At 23.9% G+C, this 24,316-nt stretch overlaps 1 protein-coding gene across 8 annotated transcripts in view; it reads right to left on the bottom strand.

Annotated features, from left to right (window-relative positions):
• The window catches only part of LOC129614341 (cAMP-specific 3',5'-cyclic phosphodiesterase), a 113,793-nt gene that overhangs the window by 57,337 nt on the left and 32,140 nt on the right, over positions 1–24,316 (bottom strand). For 4 of the 8 annotated variants that reach the window (XM_055528901.1, XM_055528900.1, XM_055528906.1 and 1 more), the window contains exons 2-3: positions 19,613–19,748; positions 18,737–19,488 (exon numbers count right to left, since the gene is read on the bottom strand). In XM_055528901.1, coding sequence (XP_055384876.1) covers positions 18,737–19,488; positions 19,613–19,699 — 839 coding nt within the window. In that variant the 5' untranslated portion in view covers positions 19,700–19,748. Of the gene's footprint in view, positions 1–8,128; positions 8,440–8,465; positions 8,506–18,736; positions 19,489–19,612; positions 19,749–24,316 lie in introns of those variants that run through there. The other 4 variants (XM_055528907.1, XM_055528905.1, XM_055528903.1 and 1 more) reach the window with 4 other exon arrangements.

Here is a 24,316-nt window from a genome sequence, read left to right on the forward strand (position 1 = left end):
CATTACATGTATATTCCAAATTAACATACTAAATTTCTTGAGTTGAATATAAATAAGAATCGATTTTCAATAAATGCGTTTAGATCTTGTAAATTTTATATGAACATATAAGACTTGGAAGCGTTCAAGAGAAAAACAATTTTCAAAATTCAAAGGATACGTGCCTAATGTTTATAAATGAAATGAATGAACTGAAATAGCTATATATAATGAAAATGTTTTAATATTTTGGCATTGACCTCTGAAGGTATATACTCGCCTAATACTCTGTGAAGAAAATTGTAAGCCTTTTAAAGCAATTCTGTTTTTTTTTTTTAATTTATTTGATGAATAAGATGAATACTTGAATGGACTGTATTACTCGTTCCTATTAGATGTTGAAAAAATTCAGTTTTAATTTTCAAAAACAAGTGTTGCAAGCAAACTCACTGGAAATTTAAAAAAAAATTGACTCATTCGTTTTAGTTAGCTTACGAAATTTTTGATAGCTTCAAAAAAATTAAGTTGTACTCATTCGACATCGATTCAAGTTTTACAACATCATTGCAGTGAAAACGCAAGTTTGTCACTAATTACATTTCAATTGAATCCAAGCCGTTTAGATAAGTTGTAAATCCGACAAACGCAGATGAGGCGAATTTTATCAGAGAATTTTGAATGTTTTCTCCGAAATAAGCGTTATATGAAAGCGTCACTTCTTTAATTTATTGCCATATGTCTCCCAAACAACAGCTTAGGGGCGGTATCCAATTTTAATACTTTATAATATGTCGATTGACATTTTATTTTATTGGAATAAAATTGGCTTCTATCTCCTTCTCCCCATAACCTACTACTCCTAATTATATGCAATATGTTAATTTTCGGACACCATTAATTTCTTTGATACGGTAAGCTCTATGAAACTTCTTTAAAAAAAGAAATACAAAGGAAATCATTTTCTTATCCAAAAATATGTCCCTTATATCAGCAAACCTTTTCTTATTTAAATTATTTATTTTTTCTCTAAAAAATTGCTCCTAAAAGAATGCAACATTTCGCTGCTATAAAAGTAAAATATTTCAAAAAACACAATTTCCATTATTAAGAAGTATGCAAATTTAAATTTCAAAATCAATTTATTATCAAAGATAATTTCTCAAGCCTCTAATATGCTTTGCTGGCCTTATAATTCTTGCGAATTATTTTCAATAACAATTATATCTTTGACACTTTTGCAAAATTTTTTTCCAATAATATTCTTATTGTTATGCTGTTAGACTCCAACTATGGAAAATTTTCAATGTTATATGTAGGTACACAATTATTTGCTTGGAGAATTTACATATGAAAAGCACATGCAGCTGCATAATTAGTAAACTAAACATGAAAAACTGCATTGAATGTGTATAATTTCTGTTGTTTTTTTTTAAGAGGCAACCTTATGTAAATAATTGCAAAACAATTATAATGATTGAAATATTTATACAGACAAGATTGAGAATTTTATCAACAGATAATTTTACTGTAATTAGTTGTGACAATATCAAAAATTATTTTTAAAATTAGATAAGAGAAATGATTGCAAAAAATTTTTTTAAAAAAAAAATGTACAATAGCTTTCAAGATATCTATTAAGCTCGTATGTAGTCATATACTAAAGTCAAGAGTTAAATTCTATTTTCAATTATCAAATTTCTTTTCTAATTAATATAATATTTTAGATAGTAAATCACATATGGAGTTTACTTATCCGTACGATTACGTAAATTTATTAAATTCATATTTCGATCTCTCTGGTAACATTATTTTCGTGCATTCGGTTTAACTCGGAGATAAACTCTAAAACACAAACTGTTTAACACGAACCATACTGTATTTAAATTAGTAAATGACTTCTTAGAATTCTGGCTTCGATTTCAATAACAAAAAAATTTTGTTAAATTTTAATTAGATTTTTTTAATTTTATTGACAACCTGAAAATTGAGCGAATTCAACAAACTTTCCCTTAGAAAATGAATTATACAATCTACTCTGCTGTAATGGAATAATAGCTTACAAGCACGTGTACTTCATCGAATTTTTCAAATTTTCTCAATGAATTTCACATGTTCGCATTACAAAATATTATAATTAATTACAAGTGAAATTGTAGTTATGAAATTAATGTAAACATCCAAGTACTTTGTTATATTCAAATTTTTAATCAAATGACCGAGAAAATAGAATGAAATTTTTATATTTAACGTTTCATAGCATAATTAGTGAAAAAGAAAGAAAATATTTCTTCTATTTTTTTTTTATTCAAGACTCTGTGTGTATGTCTATACTTTCCCATAATAGTACTCATTCGTTTCAGCAATGTGGTTTTCGTTATTAAATTTCAAAGTACTATACATATTCGAAACGTCAAGTGCTTCTGTTAAAAAATTACTGTTGCGAGATATTTTAAAAAATCAGCTTCAATTTTTTCTTTAAGTTTTTTCGTTTTTTCCAAGATTTATTTAATTTTTATAAAAAAAAAAAATGTTATATTTTTATTTACAAAGCAAACGACCTTTTCTTCTATTGTTTGGATGCTTTCCGAGTATAAATAACAAAAAAAAATTTTTTTTTTTTTGAACAGAGTCGGTACTTCTATTTGTGAAAAATATTCAGCTGAGTCAGAAGTAAGAGCCGTAACACAACACAAGCATTCAAAAGTTTAATATAATTTCATTCCTTAAAATTGTTACCATGTTCACAGAATTAATTAATGAAAGAAATGAAAGAAAAATAAAAATAATTTATGTAGACTTAGTAGATTTATCGAAGATCTAAACCTTGATGAAAATTACTGAAAGAATAAATTTTTTTGCAAATATAAAAGGTTATGGATTAGTGTTGATCCCTTTTCTACTATATTTTCCATTTCGATATTAGTGGCAGTGGCACAAAAAATTCAAATTTTATTTTCATGAACATTTATTTTTAAAGTTATTGAATAGGTGTAAGGAAACGTGAGAAATTGCTGATTTTTACATAATATAAAAAATTAAGGTAAATTTTTATTTTATAATCCTAGGTCCAGTTAATTTAATTCTATATAGTTAAAATTTTTATTACTTAAAAAACTCTTGCATGATATTGTTAAAGAAATTATGAAATTAAAAATATTTTTTTTTCGGCAAACTATAACAAGTTTACTAAATTGAATTATAAAAGTCGATTATACTATATATGCGTGTCACATACACATTTATTTTCCTATAACATGCTTATTCCTAATTAACATTATTTTATAAATATTTTAATGCTCTATATACTTATACACTAATATTGCGTATTACACTTACTTACAGATGGGGCCATTAGTTCTTGCGGTATGGTTAACGATAAACAGTCACACTATATTAATTAGACCGGAATTAGTAATAATTTCAATTAAATTAAAATTTATTGAAGTCAAAAACTTTTTCATATCAAATTGAAGTATGCGAAATGTCACAATTTTATAAATAATTTTGAGATTTCTAAATTAATTTTCATTGTAATTTTTAGTTTTTTCTTGGAATTTTCAATAATTAAAAATTTTTACATTTTAAAATACTTAAAAATTAATTCATAATTATAATCTTGCAAAAATAAGTATACATATCAGGAACTGTTGTATATATAGCTAAATTTTCATTAGAAACGTATCACAATGTGTAGATGTCAAATTTCCAGTTAATAAGATGTAAACTCACTTTAAATATTAATTATGTGAATCATCCAATATGTACCTACTTAAATAAGTATGACGTGCGGAAAGAAATGAATCAACCTCATGTATATACAGCAATGCAATGGCGATATAACGTTATCTAATTTGAATATAACAAGTTTATAGAAGCCATAGTTAAATACTGAAATATAATATTTTATCTTCTTATCTCAGATCATACAAATACGTACATACATATGTGTCTTATATCAATACTTATGAATGTGTCGACATTACTGTGTAAAACTTAAGTATTTAAAAATCAACTTAATTAAATAATTATTAAATTAATTTAAAAAATTTTTTAAGCAATAAAAATTTAATAAGTTCATTTTCTTTTCATTAAAATTTCATTTTATTCTTAATGTATTTATGTATGTATAATAGTTTTAAAATCCCAAAACAATACAACATCCTGGGAAAAATATTTCTCAATATTTTTATATATTAAATATCAGTATGTATGAATGTATATATGTATATGAATCAGAAAATTTTGTGCTACAATGGAATATAACAAAAGAAAATACCGACTATGTACCAGAATTTTAAAAAAAGTATTTTAAAATGAAATATAAATACATACATAATAATTGTATATAAGTAGTGCACTTACGAGTATGTACTCGTATATAGGTATATGCAAAATACCGAAAATATTAATTTGCGTATATACAAGTTAACATGTATATCTATACATGTGTGTATATGTAATCATTTAATAAAGGGCAAATTATGAACTTTACGATTTGATTAAAAAAATTTTTATGACATAAAAACTGTTAGAAAATACAGAAATATTAAATTGTTATACCTAAAAATGAAATTTGTTATTGCAATTTTAATAAAAACTTTTGCATACCTACATGCATTATACATTTATATATAATTATACATATGTATGTATGCAATTTTTTTTTTGTTTTATTCAATTTAAATATATTATGTAAAATGTGTACTATGCTTGTATATTTGGATTTAAGTATACATACTTCAAAAATGAACTGCACTTGCCTGGAATTTTTTTTGAAAAAAAAAAATAACAAAAAAATTACGATTGATCCTGCAAATTTGCATTTTACAAAAACAAAACAAATTGGGAGAATCTTTATAGGAAAAAATAACAAAAAAAAAAAATAAAAGTGTTCGAAGTAATGCATAAATTAAATTTTCAATAATTCGAAGCTAAAATTTAATGGACAACCACCTATTTTCTAAAAATATTTCAATTTATTATGCAATTTTTGAAAGGCGGTAAATAGCGTTTTCATAAAAAAATTTTATAAATTTGAAATTGAATTGCGGTGAGTAAAATGAAGGCGGGCACAAGTGTAAATTCAAATTAAAAAAGTACTAATTTTAAAATGTTCAAAAAGTATTCTAATAAAAAAAAAATGAAAAAATTTTTATTTATATTTAAACAGGTGTGCTGGCGTACATCTGTATACAAAAATTAGGTTTATAGCGTTATACTAATTTACTTATATATACAAATTTATACACATATATACTCTATTTTGTATTCATAATTTTCTCGTACACATAATTAAAAAACCATATAAATTAATTAAAAAATATTCAAAGAATTTTTTTTTTCTTTTTCAAAATAAATCTTTTTTGAATTGAATTTCAATTAAGTATTTTCCCATTAGGGGGGCTTAACGTAACACTTAGAAAATCAAAATATATTTAGTACCTGAGAAAATTGAATATATAGGTTAGATAGATTCAAATCTAGGCCAAATGAAAAATTATTGAATATTTGTAACAAAAAATTGTTAAAATATTTCATATATAAAGTAAAGACAAATTGTAGGGTAAAAGTGGCTTGGGTACGCGAATTTCTATTTTCAAAATATTTAATATTTCTCTTTCAAATTGAAAATACTATTTTTTATATGCCAAAATTTCATACTCTCTCTCTCTCTCTCTTTGTCAAACTATTTAATTCACCTATCACATTATTTATTTCTATCTGTCAAATAATTATATTCACGACTGTCAAAATAAAATTTTCACGTGTCAAATGGCAATATGTATTTTTCTTTTTATTACTATGTTGAATGCTTATACGCCAATATTTCAGTTTGTGCATGAAAGTACTCTGTCATTCGTCTCTCTCTTTCTCTTCCTCTGTCTCTTTCTCTCCCTCTCTTGTAACTGCCTTTGAATAATTTACGATTTGAATATCACTACAAAAGTTAAGGCAAATGTTAGAAACCTACTCGAGTGCAATGAGAAGAGAAATTAAACCTCATATCCGGCCAGCAATTAGACAGCATATAAATAAAGTTACTCATAATGTCATAAATTAATCAGAACCAAAAAATTTCAGATCTTAGTCAGATTTAATAACGTTAATAATATCTTAAAGTTTAAGCTCTCAGTTATTATATCTTGCAGATATTTTTTTACAATTTTTAAATAAATTCAAGTTAAAATTTAAAATTTAAATATTTTTTTAATATGATCTCCATATTGAAAACATATTGGTCCCTAATGGGTTAATAAAATATTCTGAAACTGAGTAGAGATTTAAATTTTAAAGTAAGAACAAAACAAAAAATAAAAAAACCAAAGTTTAATAGCTTTCAAAGTTTATTGTACTTAATAATTTTTTTAAGTAAGTGTAAAATATTTTAAAAAGCAAAGTGAAATAATTTTAAAGGCATTTAATTTTTTTTTTAATTTTACGTCAATTAATTTTTAATTTTTTTTTTTAATATTTGCACTTGTTCCTTTCTTTTCTTTCAAAAATTCTTTAAAAAATAAATTTTTTTTTTTTGGTTACTTTGTTCACATATTTTTAATTTAGTTAAAGTAATTTATGAATGTATGTAAAATGTATATATATAGTTATATAGTTCTAGTTTAAAATATTATTTTTCATATATGTAAATATGAATGTACATAATATTAATGGAATATATATGTATGTACACTATATAGAAATTTCATGTATCAAAATATGAATTTAAATTTTTTTGTATATTTAGTTTGTTGCCTTGTTTTTTGTTTTGTTTCATATATCCCGGATAAGAATGGTTGGTATTTCAGGAATACAATAATCATAAGAACAAAATATAAACAACAAAAAAAATAGAAGAAAAAAAATCAAAAAAAAAAAACAGAAAACAAAAATGAGGAAAATTTCCCAGATTCTGAAATAATTTTTTGTTTTTTTTTTTTCTCATTTTTCAAAAAAAAAAAATTTTATAATTTTTTTTTTGCGCGATTTTTGTCACTCTAAGTCTGAAAACACTTAAAAATAGAAAAATTTCACTATAGACTTTTTATTATTTACAAAAAATGAAAAGAAAAAAATACAAAAAAAAAATTATTATTGTAGAATAATAGAACGAAATGAATTTTTTTTTTTATTGTTATACTGATGATAACGTACATATATATATATATATATATATATGTACATCTAATGTATGATGCTTATATTTTCCGAATTATATTACCTATATATTATAATTTAAAATATATACCTATACGTTTGTGTATATACTATATATATATATATATATATATATATATATATATATATATATACTTATGTGTATAAGGTGTGTGAATATAATCCATATGGGTAAGTAAGTAATACAATATGTTTTATAATAAAAAAAAACAAACAAAATTATGTGTGTGATATCCAGCGAGGTTTTTTGTTTAATTTTAACTTTAATATTTATTTAAAAAACAAACAAAAAATTTTATATATATATATATATATATATATATTAATTTTATTATTATGAGGTCGTTTTGTTTAAAATACAAAAACTTTGTTTCGTCGTAATTTAATTATTATAAAATTTTTTAATATTTTTCACATTCATTTTTTATTTTCTTAGCTATAAAACACAAACTCATTTACATATATATACATACTCTCTCCATATATGTATATATATTATAAAGCTTATATGAATATTTTTTTTTAAATAAAAAAATAATAATAATTAAATTATTTCATATATTATGTACACTTGTGATAAAAAGAAAAAAAATTGCTATTATTATTTCTTGTTTTTGTTTTAATGTTAAAAATCACCAGTTTTTAATAAATTCCGCCCAGTATGTAGGGGTATATTTAAAGTTTAATAAAGGTAAAAATTAAATTTTTTAAATTTTTTTATATAAAATGCTGTGAACCCAATTAATTTCAGTTCAAATTTTAAATGAGCTCAAAAATATTGTTACGATCAATTTCAAAATTTCTTTCAACAATTTACACAAAAATACGCGAGAAGTTTTGGGATTAACAGTCGTATTTCATTGAACTTTTAAAGAATTTATCAACATTAAAAAATTATAATAGAAAAATTTTTATAGAATATATTAATTTTAGTATAACACTTTTTAAATAATTATGAAAAACAATTAATTTTTACTTTTAGTCTCCTATCATCTATTAGGTCTCTTAGTTTTACTTGTCAAATTGAAATTGCATCCAGATTTATGCTAACAATTAACTTTCTAGTAGTTTTGTTTTAAATTTTTATATAATTTGTAAAATCAAATAATAAAATTACTTATGTATAGATGTGTGTAATTTAAAAATTATTGAGTATTAATTTTTTTTAAATTTTTTTTGATCATCTTAATTTAATTATTAATTATTTTGATTAATTCAAATTTATGTTATGAAAAAACAAAAAAAAAAAAAACAAACAAAAAAATCTCTTTTTTTTTTTTTATTTTTTTTTTTTATCTTTTAACTAAGTATACCCCGAAATTATTTCGCAAAGAAATAAGGTGACCTATTATTAAGCGACCAAAGTAAAACGGTAGACTGAAGGAAGCTTAACACAATGGAAAATAATAAAATATCGTTTGTAACACAACAACGAAAACAAAAAGAAGAAGAAGAAAAAAAAAAGTTAGATACATTTTCAATATAAATGTTATGTTTTTGTTTTTTTTATTTTGTTTTCCTTTTTTGTTATTCTTTTCAAAACAGAAGGTGCTAACTTGCTAAGATTTTGTCGATTTCGGTTAAACTTAACAGAAGCTTTTTTAATAATATTTTCCAATTTTATTTTGTTTTTTTTTTGTTGCTAACAACATAATATACTTTTTGTTTCAGCAACATTGTTTAAACATACTATGTAACGGTATTAAAGAATATGATTTGAAAAACAAAAACAAAAATAAGAATAAATGAATAAAGGGAAAAATGAAAATAAAAATAAATTTTAAAAAAAAATTGTACTACAAAAGCTTTTTTAATTTCTTTCATCAGAACATCTGAAGCTTCTTTTGCAAGCAATATTTTTTGTATGGAGATGAAACAGTTTAAATAAAGTGTGTACGTATATGCGAGTATGTTCAGTGACTCAAAAATTCTCAATATAAAGTTTATAATTTTTGAATCTGCATTGTATAGTTTATAATGATTTTATACCACATATGTAATTATTATTGTAACATTACTTTAATTATCTACATGTATAGTTCTGGGGACATTAAGAGATTGAAGAGAGAGAGAAAAAAATAATAAATTTGTTGAAAATTTTGCAAAAATTTAAAAAAAAAAAAATAAATTCTTTTTGGGTGACAATATACATAATACAATATATTCCCAAAATTTTTAAAAAAAGGATAAAATTAAAGAGAAATGTAAATAAGAATGTACAAAATGAAGCACTAAAAAAATTTTTAAATGAAAACGCAAAGTGCAATAAGAAAAATTTTGCAGAAATTGGCTATATTTTAATTGAGCACCTAAATGGAATGTCATCTAATAATAATATTAAAGATTTATATATATATAGGTATGTATTGCTTATAAGTAATTATTTTGTAAATATACAAGGAGGTCGAGAGCGCATCAAGATGAAAAACGGAATTTCCTTTTCTTTAAAAATACCAGAAAATAGTATACACACTACACATACGTGTATATACTAATATTTCTGTAAATTTTATGTGCTTACATAATTATGTAAAATTAATATAAATTTCTGTAATTTTGTATATTGTGTAAATGGTATGAAAGGCTTAGTGAGAAAATGCCATTTTTGTTGTAAAATTACTTTACATTGAGTGTTCACTAAAATTATTAATATATACACTTGTTCTTGCATTTGTACATTTAGAATGAATCCTTTTTAACATATTGCCACTTTGAATCGAAATTAATTACAAAATTTTAACCAACAAAAATAATAAATTTTTAAAGTAAATTTGAATTTAATCAAATTTTTTTTTCAAATTGAAAATTTTGGTATTAAACCAGACTTTATACGATATACTTTTGTTTAAGCAATATTATGCTGTTAAGCAATATTATGCTGTGAAAAAAACGTGAAAAATATTCTGTAGAAGAACTTTCTTAGAAATGCAAAACTAAAACGAAGTGCTTTTTGCAGTACAGCAATTAGAACAGACTGCAACTATAATTCTAGCTTAAATTATTTTATTTTTAAATTTTCTAATTTACCCTTTAGCATTGCACAAAAATGTATGATTGTGCAAATATTCTTCGCCAAAAAGCAATAAAAATATAAGCCAATAAAAATTAACCAAAATTGGCATAAAAAACATTTTGAAAAAATATTTTTTTTTAAAACCATTTCCCAGAGAAAAATTATTTGTTTAAAACTTTGGCCCTTTTTATGTTCACTATATACTTGGCTATATGTTATGCCTATACCTGCAAAATTTATTAATTTTATATACTCAAGGTGAGTATTTAATTTTATATTGAATTTGTTTACAATTTATTATTCTCATATTATATTAAAGGTTTGTGTCTTGGTTAAATGAATTTTTTTCTTAATTTGAAAATATTACTGTTGTTATTTAAAATCATAGATGTCTCAGATGTAGCAATATTAATATTTTCATATTATGGTTTCATACAAAAAAGATGATGAATTTATGTTTTTGTGGAAACTAGTAATTCACCACTAATTTGAATAATTTTAAATTGAAAAATTTGTTTTTTTATTTTTTTGTGGTGATAGTGAAAGGATAACACGGAAAGTGTAAAAAGCAGTTCAAAACAACAATTTTTTTTTTTCCAAAAATACGAATATTTTTCTCTTGAATAATAATAAAACACTTTTAGAAAAAGACATGCGATGAAAACATTTCCGCGGCCGCAGTATTTACAACAATTTCAGTACAGTATTTTCAGTATTATAGGTTTTGCTTATGCTTATAAAAAAATTTTTTTTTTCCAGTGATTTGGTCCCGTGTTCATTTTTAATTTTTTTAATTATAAGTTACATAAAAACTCCTAAAAAATTCCTATTTTACAATGAGAAAATATTCAAGTTGACAAAATTAATATTGTAATGCAATATGTTCCATATCATGAATGGTGATCTTTGAACCTATTCTGGTGTCGCCTTTTTAAGTTTATCGGCAATACATTAAAAAATTGAGTACTATTGTCTTATAATATAACGGTGGTCTAAAACATCATTTAAGTATTTATATCCTACTACGTAGGCAATGTGCTTACGCATATATTTTGGTAATAGTCCATCTTACTCCTTTATTTATAGTATAATAGTCCATATTCATTTGAAACTCATTTATATAAATTATTTAAGTTTTCTTTTCGCCACATTGTTGCGCGTCGTCTTCTACTTCACATATTATTACGTCACCAACTTTACAATGCTTCAATATTGTGTTTATGTCATTCATGTATACTTTACAAAATATGTACTTTCAAATACGAATTTTAACTCGAACTCTCAAGTGCTAGAATGACTCTATATGAAGTCACACGAAAAGTGTAAAGAATATCACGATACAATCAAGTTTTATAAGAGTGAAGACTAATAGCAGGTGAAAATAACGTGCCATTCGATATTTCCATGTATAAAAAAGAACGTATGTGTAAAAAAATTTATAGAATTATGAAACATTTCTCGACGCATACGTTATAAATAATTTGAATCAATTTAAACTATTTGAACTTTAAAATTTATCTAAAATTCACCGAGTTTAATTATGAAAGAATTTTTTCGTAAAAAAAATATTTTTCCCGAGAAATTTCATAAAAAATGTGTGCCGATGAATATGAAGACTTTTGTTAACAAAGAAACACACTCTGAGTTTTACAACAACTAAATTAATTAACGGTGACTGTGATCAGTTACAATTGACCTGCTTACGTATAACTTAATTACTTTATTTATTATTCCTATATATAAATATATATATACATACATACATAACCGTATTAAAATAAAATTGCAAACGAGTGCATATTTGTAATAAATTTTATTAACAAAAAATGCAATAGGAAATTAAAATTATCGAAATAAAAAATGTTCCAATTAAAAATTCCGATATCATAAGTGCATCATTACATAGGCACACATCTAAGTGTATGTATGCATGTAAATCTATTTAGATTATTATTTAAGAACAAACCAAAAATTTTACTATTCAAAAATCTTTCGCCATTATTATGTACATTTTTTTCAAAATATTGTGGGTACAATGGTGAATGAGGATAAATTTTATTTATGGAAATATTCTTAAATCTATGTATATATAAAAGTATAATATGTACACGTATACACACATATATTTTTATAAATGTGAATATGAGTGTTTTCTTCACAGATTTTTCTTTTGCTTTTGAACAATTTGACAAGAACATATTTCTATGCCGCGATTAATTTAGAATTCATAATTTCAGTTTTATAAATAAAATGAAATTTTATGCTTTGAAAATATATTAGATGTAATTATTTTCAATGTATGGCATTATGAAATTGCTTTTCCTTTTTTGTTTTTTAATTCAATTCAATTTCTAGTTGAACACATGTACAATATAGTAGTGGAAAGTAGTGGAAGTATAATAAGTGTATAAATAATTGCAAAGTGTAACGAAGAGAGTTAAAATTAATAAAGATCAGAATTGTCAGATTTTAAGAAACTTATTTTCAGTTTATTATGCAAAAATTGATGCTTTATTACTTTAACAGTCGAATTTTAATTACGAATTTTAATTAAAAATCTTATTAGCCCTCATCAGAAAAATATTAAGGACAAGCTTCTACTGCGTTACTACAAGCTAAGTATGCGAATTTTTTTCAGAAGGAATTAAGCATAAACCTCAAGTTATAATACAGTCACTCACACTCAATATGCCAAATTTAATATGCTGGGCCTTATAGTTTACATCCATTAACTTAGAACATTTTGGTTTCGGTAATATTAAAATACCTCATTCCTGTAAATTATCTTCCAATTATTTTATTAAAATAATGGCAATTTTTCAATTTTTATTTTTAGATGGAAAAAAGAAAAATTTATGAAAGAACATTAACGAGGAAAATGTCATATTTTGCCTAAGTATTGTAAAATATTTCGTTCTATTTTTTTTTCAAATAATTTTTATTATAAAATTTTGATTTTAAAGGAATGTGTATAAAGGAAATATAAATGAGGTGAAAAATTTTTTTTATTTTCCAAATTAAAATTTGATATTTATTTGCAAATTTTTAAAATTGTATGAGGAAGTCCAATATATTCAACAATTTTGTACTTTCAAAAATATTTCCCTATTACTTAAGTAATTTTAGTGTTTTTCAAATTAACTCTGACTACTTATGTATACAAAGAATTCTAGAATAATTAAGAATATCTTAACAACTCGTGTCACGTTTAGCCTCAAAATACTATACGAATACCTAAAAACTTGTTCTACAAAACTAAACAATTCTTAATTAAAAATATTAAATCCAATCGAAGAAATTGAGTGTATAATGTGCGAAAATGAATTTCAATTTAAGAACAATTTGAAAAAGGAGAAAAACGAAACCAAAAATGAATTTTCTCGAATATTGATTGAAATTTTTTAAATAAAAAAAAAGTTATACCAGTCCCTTACCTTACACAATATTCGTACTTTAATAACTTTATATCTACCCTAAATATTTCCATTTTGAAAAGTCTCTTAATTTCAATCAAGATTTTCAATAAGTCAAATTGTATTTGTGTGGGAGTTAATAATAAAGTCATGAGGAAAGACATAATCCCATTACACCAGATTTCACGTTTCAATTTTATTCTATCTATATATACATATATATATATAGCTATATTGTTTCGATTTCATATAGTATATCGTGTGCGTGTGCAGATGTTAAATTATAGTTGAATATATTTTTGCTTAGCTGCATCGTATTTTATAGTCACAAGGATATTTTTCATTTCCCTGTAATATTCTGAGCTTAATAAATAAATGGAATTGGTATTTGCGTGTCGATTAAAAATTACCGTACTCTTTATCCAATATAATTGCGTATATTGACCAATTTTTTGCCATAAAAAATATTATGTAAATTGTTTTTTTATTTTTGCGTTTCAAATTAATTAAATTTCAAATTAAAAAAAAAACTAAACTGAAATAGAGGAAAAAAAAATTGTTTTTATTTCATTAATAAGTCAAATTTTAACCGGAATTTTAACAATTATTTATTTTTTTAACTTTTTTCACCTCTACATTTATTGTACCTCTGCATATTTTTATTGTTACAATTATTAATTATTGATTAAATAGATCCTCTCTCTAAATTTTACTTTCTATTTATTTTTATACAAAATTTATTGTGTTATTTTAAAATGGTTTTCGTTATTGTTTTTCTTATGTTTATCTCTTTCTCTCTCTCTATCTATAAACTTCGAGTTAATTTTCTATTCTATTATTAATTTTTAAAGCCTTTCATCTATCAAAGCTTTTTAATTATGTTCACAAAGATAATAACTTGGGGTGTTTATTTTTAGATATAATCAGGTCAATAATTTTCAACATTAAAATGATCTGAATAATTTTTTTCTTTACAAATTTATTGATATAAAAAGGAAAAACGATAACAAAAATGAAAACAAAAAAAATATTTATTTAGAAGAAAATTTTATTAGAATAAAAAGGAATTATTATTAAATTTAAAAAAAAAAATTTTTTTTTTGACTTCAGGTGTTATATTATAATGTAATATTAATAAGAGTTAACTGATATACAGTAATGTCAAAATTATTTAAACAACGATTTTATTTAATAATACTAAAGAGTGCAGCACTAGTTATTCGAAAAAATCCATTTTATAAAATTTTTCAATTAGTGGACTTGAAAGGTCTCAAAAATCATGTTGTTCTCATTCATGAATTACATAATAGTTGAATGATGGATAAGTTTTTACAACTACAATTATAAATTAAATATTCAAATACGTCAATACTGTCATGTTAAGCAAAACTCAATTTCATAAAATCGAACTCAAAAATTAGTCAGATTACATGAACATACTCGTAAAATAAACTGAATTGACAAATTATGCTAAGTGAATATAAAATTTTTTTTTAAATTATACAAAAAATTCTAAGAAATTGTTCTACAAATCTTTTTTAAATAAATTTTGTGTACACCCATACTAATAACTTATTTTTACTTATTTTATCAAGATCTTCCTCCTCCTTCCTCATTATAAATGATGACGATTTTGCTTGGCAATATGATAGCCGCATTTTTTGGCGTCTAAATAATGATTGCTTTGCTCTTTCGTGCAATGTTAGTTTGTATGATAGTTGATGCTTGGCTTAAAAAAATCTACTTCTTTGCAATACAATAGTTATACACAGATTGTAAATTGTGTTCACGGAGAAGAAACCGCTCCCTTCCCCCCTCCCATAAAACGGGTCTATACAATAGGTAAAAAAATTTATGTACTTAATTTAATTATAACCAAAGGTGAATTAAAGCAAGAAAGATGAAATAGTTTCTATCTTAAACTTGTACCAGGCCATCTACCAAAATCCAAATTTTTTGACGTCAATTTCATATAAAATCTTCTTTGTTACGATCCACTACATTCTCATCTACTATTGTGGTCAATTTAGGTGAAAGTAGTAGTCGGTGGTAATGGGTAATGCAGCAAACTTTTCTCCGATAGATGGATTTAATATTTTTATACAAAGTGTAAATGTCAAAATTTAAACTTATCTATTATTTGATGTAAACGAAATCTGAACTACTTGTGGTTTACTGATTGCTTATAATAAATAATTCACAAAATATATGTAACTCTTCCGCTACAATATTCAAACCACGGCAAATTTTTTATATTAAATTTTTAATAAATGAAAAATTTTTAAATTTTAATACCTGCAATCAAGAAATGTGTTACGTATATGTTAACTTTTAACGATCCTTTAATCAATATCATTAATTCAAATAAAGAAAAGAAAAAAAAACAAAATCTTAAAGAAACTTCCTTAAGTATTAAGGAAAAAGTAAATTGTAATGTTCTTTAATTGGATTAAGTTATTTAAAAGTTTTTACTTTAAATACGAATTCAACTACACCTTATAATTTTGTTCTTCTTATTGAAAAATACTTTAAAAAACTTTGATATCAAAGTATTTTTTTTCTTGTTATATAAGGTAGTATTTATAAGTATACATGTATTTGTACTTGTATGTCAATAGAAGATTAAATAAATTAAAGGTTATCAAAGTAATTAAAAGTTATTAAATTAATATTTGTATATAGAGAGAGGAAGATATTAAACTCTATTTAAATTGTATTAAAAATTTGATTTCTCTATTTAATTAAAATTATTCACATGAAAAAAATACACAGTGAAATCCAGATTTTGTTCTCGCTTATTATGAAAGTCTACTTTATTGAAAAAACATTTGATTTATTCGTACACTCAAGTTCTCTTCACTTAAATGCTCTCAAAAGTTCGTGAAAACTATGTTATTTGCGATAGTATTTCAGCAATATAGATGAAACGGCTATTTAGTACTCATTTAAATTTTCATCAATTTCAAATGTCAACCTTTTGACCAACAACAATATAGAGGGGAAGATGTAAACTCTCTTAAAAATAGATTTCTCAAGCAATTTCAAATGGAATCATGGTATTTTAATTTAGAATTTACTAGTAGAAGCCAAAAAATTAAAGAAACTTTCTAATTACACCTGTCAAATATTTGATGGCATTTAACTTTATATAACTTTATATACATATGACCTTACAGCATATTTGCAACAACTCTTTATGTAAACAAAGAAATTTCTTAATTTAATTTAATCAAAAATGTCAATATTCACATAAAGTATTCGTTCGGTATAATTAAATAGTAATTTTACTGCACATGTGTCGGGATATATACATGTGTCGCATATATACTTGCATAGATAACAATTTTATGCAAACATCTTGCATAAATATTATTAAATAATTATTTAATTTAAATATAACAGCAAATTTTTATTATTTTTTTGACATGAACGATAATTTGACTGTTATACACATACATAAATATATGCTTACATAAAAAAAAATAATAATTGATTTATAAAATTTTCATTGCTATAGCCGTTTTTAATAGGTCAGTTTAAATATAAAAATTTCACGCGAAGTAATTAATTTCATTAATTTTTTTAAAAACAAAAACTATATTAACTATATGTAAGTTAATATAAATAATTGTTCAAGGACATTTTATAAAAGAATTATAAATATTATGTAAACAATGAAATTGTTTTGACATTGAGATTTTTATACACAAATACAACGGCAATACTGTGAATAGTGTTAAATAGTGATATTGATAAAAAACTATGCAAATTATTATTGACCATCTTATATTGATTCGTGACTTAAAATTTGACAACTGGTTAATTTGACAAGATTTGGTTAATTTCTTTTAAGAATGCATAATCAAAATACACAGCAGCAACTTTTTCTACAAATGCTAAATTTCGAAGTACATCCTTAGATCCTGATGACCTGATTTATCAAGCTATGAAATATTTAAAAATCTTTGCTATGAAATAAAAATCTTTTTCTACAACGTAAGCACGCGTTTCTCTTGGCAGTGTACAAAACTTTTCGGTAGAGTTCTACGTACTTTTAAATGTTTAGAGTAGTTGAAACTAGTTTTAAAATTTTTTCGACATACGGGAATATCACGACAGTTGTTTGCAATCAAATCGATTTGTCTTTTATAAATCGGTTTAAAAATAACTCTATTACAAGGGTCGCTTTTACTCAACAGATTTGCTATATCAAAAGTTGCCATAAATATTATAAATTTTATGATTTTAAATTTGAATATAATTTCACAAAAATATAAAAAATCTGTGATTATGATAAGGGTTTTAAAACTTTTTACAAAATGACTCCTTCATTATACTTCCGTTTGTATCAAAAAGAGCGTAAGAGGCGAAGCCACGGTAATAAATTTGCATACATTGACTTTTCTGGTCAATCGTTCAAATTTTTTACACTTGAAAATTACTTCATGAGAAATGTAATAAAAATTATGAATAACTGCACATATACGATATTTAAGATGCTAAAAAATGCTTTTTACATGACAAAAATAATTTTAAATTGAATCCTTTTTGCATAAATCTTTAATAAAAAATTTTTTATACGCCATATTTTTATAGCTTTTTTTATTTTGGCAGCTTCGATTTTATAAAATTCACTTGTATCTGCTTGTATATACTTTATATGTGTTTATATGTATATATTGAAAATAAAACATTCATGATAACGGGAAATGGAAAATAAATTTAAAACGAATAACTAAAAAGAAATGAAAAATTATTGGAAATTGAAGAGAATAATTGATATAAAATGAGTTTTATTTATTTTAAAATATAAAAATTCTCAATTTACAAAAATAATATTGGCAGTAACACTGACATTGAATTTTAAATTTGTTTGCATTGAAAACTTCCAAGTATTTTTCAATATCTGGGAAATATAAGAGACACAAATTCAATGAAAATTGTAAAAACCAACATTTGACTAACTTAACTCTTTTTCCAAATTGATATTTCTCACTTAAAAAAACTACTAGTGACATAGATGGTGAATAACTGAAGGAGTACATTTTAATAGAATTTGATATTTAGCTTATATTCTATTCAGTTTCAAGAAAATTTGTGGTTTCTCCAATACAAATACAATTTATTAAATAAAATAATATAAAATTTTTGTACTTACCGTACATTCGCCAAAGTATGACGACGATTTTTTAAATATCTACTATGATATTTTTGAAGATCACCAATTGATCCTTGTTCAGCTTGCATTTTTGGCAGTAATAATCCACTTGCTTGTGGAATAGAACTAACTACACTGTTATTTGGATTATTAGAATTATTAGTTAAGCTTCCGCTACCACAGCCAGTACTTGCACTTGCAGTAAAACTGCCACTGGAACCTAAAGTTTCACTGGACGCAACAATAGCGACACCTGTCCTATTCCAATTTTTTACTTGTAATCTACTTTTATGTTTATTACGGGGTGATGGGGAGCTTGAATATTCTTCTGTTGTGCTTTTATCAAATGTAACACGATTTTGTTGTTCAGAATTTGGAGATAATTGAAAATGATTTGGTTCGTTTTCTTCTTCTTCTTCAATATGAGGTAAAGGTGATGTTTGTGGTTGACAAATTCGACTCGGTGGTGTTGGAGTAATTGTATTACTTGATGCAACAATTGAAACAGCAATATCTTCTGGACTTGGTGTTTCTGCTTGATCTGATATTGGTATTGTTGCATCAATTTCAACCGGCAAGGAAGCAATATCTTCTTTGTTTTCACTCATTACATTATTGAATTCCTCCGGTAATGGTGTCGGTGAACTAGGTGGGCTTGTTGCGGGGGCTGCTGAGCCCCCGCGACAAGGTAAGCAACACCGAAACACTGTGCCTCCCAAATTTTGGTTAGACTTTCGCTTTTTCTCGAAATTCTATTCGAATACAAAAAAATTCCAATGAAAATGATGAAATTATATGTGAAATGATGTTTTTAGTGATTTTCTTTTAGATGTATTATTTGCCACTCGTTTGATGTATTAATGGTAATTCACGAACCTTGCTCGTCATATTTGGAATCCTGCACCCAGTGTCAATTTTCACCTTATGATTTTTAAAGAGATTCACTTTCCGAGAAAATCTCATTTTTAATATTAATCAATTTTGCATCTATGATGTCTATGAAGTAAATCACCTAAAATTATAAAATAAAGAATTGTTTTAGTTAAGCTTATTAGAGGTAAAATTTTATTATAGTTTAAATTTAATCGAAAAAATGAGTGCAAATATGAAACAAACAGCAATACGAAAATTGTCATGCAATATGGAAAGTTTATTGAATTTTCCAACCAGATGTTCCAATCACCCGATACTCAAAAAGCATTAAATTAACAATAGGTTTTGTTTGCTACATCAAACGCAATCAATTTTATAATACGGCCGTTCCAATTAAAAGACCATTTTTCGCATAACAATAACTTGATATTTTTGTATCCTGACTTCAAAGATTATTTAGATGACTTTTGGGAATTCTCTAATGTCTAAAACTAAAAGCAAAGATTGTTTAAATTAATCCCTAAATAGTTTCTAAAGTTTGTGCGTTTTAAGAAGGCACCATAAATTTCTTTAAAAACTTTAAAAAGCGTGAATGAGTATCCCAGAGTTCATCTACACAACCAATTTGCTTTTCAATATTATTTTAATAATTTATGAAAAAAAAAAAAATTTCCTTATTGAATTGCGCAAAATAAAATTTTGTTCTAAAATTAGTTCTTATTGAAAATAACATTTATAAATATATGACTAAAAAGTATTAGACACCTTTAAGGTGCACATTTTTTTTATTTTTTATAAAATTTATTTTTAAATTCTTTTCCTATACATGTACAATAAAAGGATGTTCTTTCACAATATTGATGATAAAGATTAAATTATGTAGAAAATTGTACAGAGTACTTAAAACCTTTATACACAGTATGCTTCTTTTGTTCCATAATATACTATACAGTTACAGACTAATTTACAGTTAGTCAACATTAAAAAGAGTGTATATACTTAAGGAGTATGTATACTTTTTCCCAATAGTTTTAACCTTTTGACTCATACCGTGTATAAATAAGAAAATATTTAAATTATTATGCGTATGTGAGCACCTATACGTATTTCATATATATACATACGTAAACACATTCCAAACTTAAGCACTTTCACATCAATAACAAAAAAAAAAATATTTAATAAGTTGAAATATTGCCAAAATTTAGACTTTTTCAAAACACACAATACATAAAATACATTAAGTAACACATAACATCCAAACTATAACTTAATCATTCATTTCAGTTTGACTCTTCAGATAGAATATTTCGAGAAAGATTTTTGTTTCAATTTGTCTTTCTTAAATATAAGAGTGGCCATGTTTCGATATTAAACTCGAATTTTTGTGTTCGAATATCAAATATGAGTTTTCGAATTCGAAATAAACCAATTTTTAGAAATTTCGAAACTTCAAAAAAATCGGTATTGAATTTTCGAATTCGAAAGTTCGAAATTGAATTTTCGAAATCGAAAGTTTGAAATTGAATTTTCGAATTTGATATATTGGAAAATGGAAAATAATTTTTCAATTAGAAAATTCGAAATTAAATTCGAAAATGTGATTTCAAAAAATCGAAATTAAATACAATTCCAAAATTGAATTTTTTATTCGAAATCTAAAAGGTACTCTATGCACGATTACGTTAATGATACTACCAGCATCATAAAATTTTAATAAACATATATCATAGATTTTTATACTATAAATTGCTATTCACTCTTTACCAGTACGCTTAGCGTTCTGCTTTTCATGAACCTCTTATAACTTATTATAAATTTTATTCGATACTTGATAATATTTACCAAACTCGTAAAGTGTACACGAAATTTAATTAAATTTTTCAATAAAAAGCTGCCAATGTATTCTAACGATTAAAATAAGATCTCCGTGAGTCTTTTTCCGCAAGAGCGCCAAATAAAAAAACATTTATTAAATTTTGTGATGAAATTGAAATTTTAAAGAGTGCGTAAGTGTTCTATTTTAGAATATCTTTTGATTTATATTAGTGTTTTGATACTATATTTTGTACATATAATAAAATTTCAAATAAATTTTAATTTATATTAAATTTATGACATATAAAAAGTTTGAAAGCTAAATAAATATATTTTTAAATGACATATAAACTAAAATTAAGTTCAATTTTTTACGAGACACTTGCAATTACTTTCAATACTAAAATAATAATTTTGAAATCATTTGTACAAAATATTTTAGTTCGAATTTGTGTGGAAAATTAATTTTGTATAGAATATGTTAATTTTGTAATATATAAGAATTGAAACATCTGAATAATAGAATTTAAATAAGATATAACATTATCACTCCTGAACACAATAATAAACAAAGCTAAAACAAAAGTTTAAAATTTGTACAATAAAAATTTTTATCTGTACCTACGAATATGCAAAAACGAATTGTAGGTATTTTTAAATTTAAACTCTCTTACTTACGTTTTAAAAATCTTCATTTTCAAGGAAATAAAGAATTAAGTAGACTGTAAATAAAGCAAACACAGTGTATAGGTTTCACTGTACAATAAGTATATGTATATACGTATTATATTATATATACGTATAAGTATATATACGTATTATAGTTCGAAAGATATTATACATTATATACATTTTTCTGTTATATTTAGATTTGAGTGAACTGTAGCATAAAATGGCATGATATAATGTTAAATGAGTGTAAAATAAAAGATTTAAATTAATATAAAAAGTGTAGTCAGTGTTCCCCTTCTGGCTATGTTTGTAATTACAAGTTTAAAATTTTATCTAAATAAGTACAATTACATTCAAATTAAGTAAAATGATAAAATTGCCGATACGAGTATTGTTTAATTCAATTAAAATTTAAATATTTTTCTTGATAACACGAAAATCGAAAGAAATGGAACACAGCTGAGTAGGCAACATTTTGTATACGCATTACTTGTATAAGTACAACTATTTTAAGAATAACTTCACCAATCTAAAATTCATTAGTAAGCAATACGAACGATTGCCAACTTACATCTAATTTTAATATTAAATAGCATTTGGCAGTAAGCTATATGCACATTTAACAAATAAGTTTTCAAAAAACAAGAATTTCAACTGTGTTTATTTCAATTTTGAATCACAATGGAAATACGTGTTTTTTATTTTCCTCATGAAGTGCTAACTCTATGAAATGCTAAAATATCTAATTTGTAAATACTAATAAGTCAAAATTAAAAGAGGCCGAAGCATGAATTTGAGCAAATATCATAGGATTATTTCTTTTCAAGGTATCACTTTCAAATTTTGGAGCATCTCGTAAATAAATTTTATGGACTGTCAAAATTAATTATATATAAAATTGCCTATTAAAAAAGGTTTTATGTTACCACAGTCCTCTATTTAACAAATCATAATTTCTACAAAATTTCATTCAATCAATAATACTTAGTTAAAATTTAGTGGGAACACTGCCTTCATTAATATATTGAAAGTGAAGTGAATAACTATACAACACAACTAATTTAAATGGGAGCAAGAAATACTTGTTTTTTTTTTTGTTTTTTTATTAAAATTTTATTTTTATAGGAGAAGAGCAACACAAGAGCTTTTATTGGTTATATGGATCTACCATCATGAAGTTTACTTTGTTTTTGAGGTTAATCGTATCTTCTGATAACTTATTTTAATATCTAAACATCTGTTCCTAAATGTAAAAAAAAAATTTTATATATTTTTATAGTTGCTATGTATATTTTTTTAATAAAAATAATAATAAAATAATTTTTATACAAGTATTACAAAGAATAGCCTTAACTTGATATTTAATAATTAAATCATAATTTTGTGGAAAATTTAAATTTTTTTTTTAATATTACGAGCAAATTCTTTGCATCCTACTTCATTGTAAGAAAAAATTAGAAACTTTAAAATCAATCGGTGATAGATAAAATGCTATAGTACAGTATGTAAAATAATTTAAGCAAGCAGCGGTACTTTTCATGCAATTTCCAGAAATAGAATCTTACATTACCTAAGAATCAAAATATTAGCTGGAAGGGCTCGAATTCAAATTCGAATTTTACATCAGAGCTTATTAAAAATTTATCAAAATCAATTTAAGCCTTTAAAATTGTTTTATAAAAATCCTAATAACCTAATCTTATACTACTACTGCATACCATTAAGAGGAAAACACCTATATAACAGTAGCATTAACTGATAATATTTTACGGCTAATATGGGTGAGACAAAATATATTGTTATAATTGTGGACAATTTTTACAGTAAAGAGCTTTCGAAAATCGAAATTTTCAATTATGAGAAAATATAACTAGAAAAAGAAACTAGATATAATAGCGATAAAATATTTAGGTTTCAGATTTCCTCCGTTGCTTATATCATGGTGTTTCCAATAAAAATATTTTAGCATATTTCTAAGTTTAAAAAAAAAATTCAACTTCTTAAAATGCTATCATGTTCAAATTAACAGCAACTTGTAAATTCTATGGGAACACAGACGATAACGAATCAATTCCTCTCTACCATAACAAAATAAACAAAACGACCCCTAAATTTATGCAAAACTATATGTTATTAAGAAATTTATTTTAAGAGATCGCAAAAGGAAATTGATGTTCTTTTGTTCCTAAAGTTACAACAATGCAAGTTTTATGCTTA

This window comes from Condylostylus longicornis, unplaced genomic scaffold (genome assembly GCF_029603195.1).
Source record: "Condylostylus longicornis isolate FDR11 unplaced genomic scaffold, ASM2960319v2 ptg000107l, whole genome shotgun sequence".
In the NCBI taxonomy this organism is placed as follows: Eukaryota; Metazoa; Arthropoda; class Insecta; order Diptera; family Dolichopodidae; genus Condylostylus; species Condylostylus longicornis.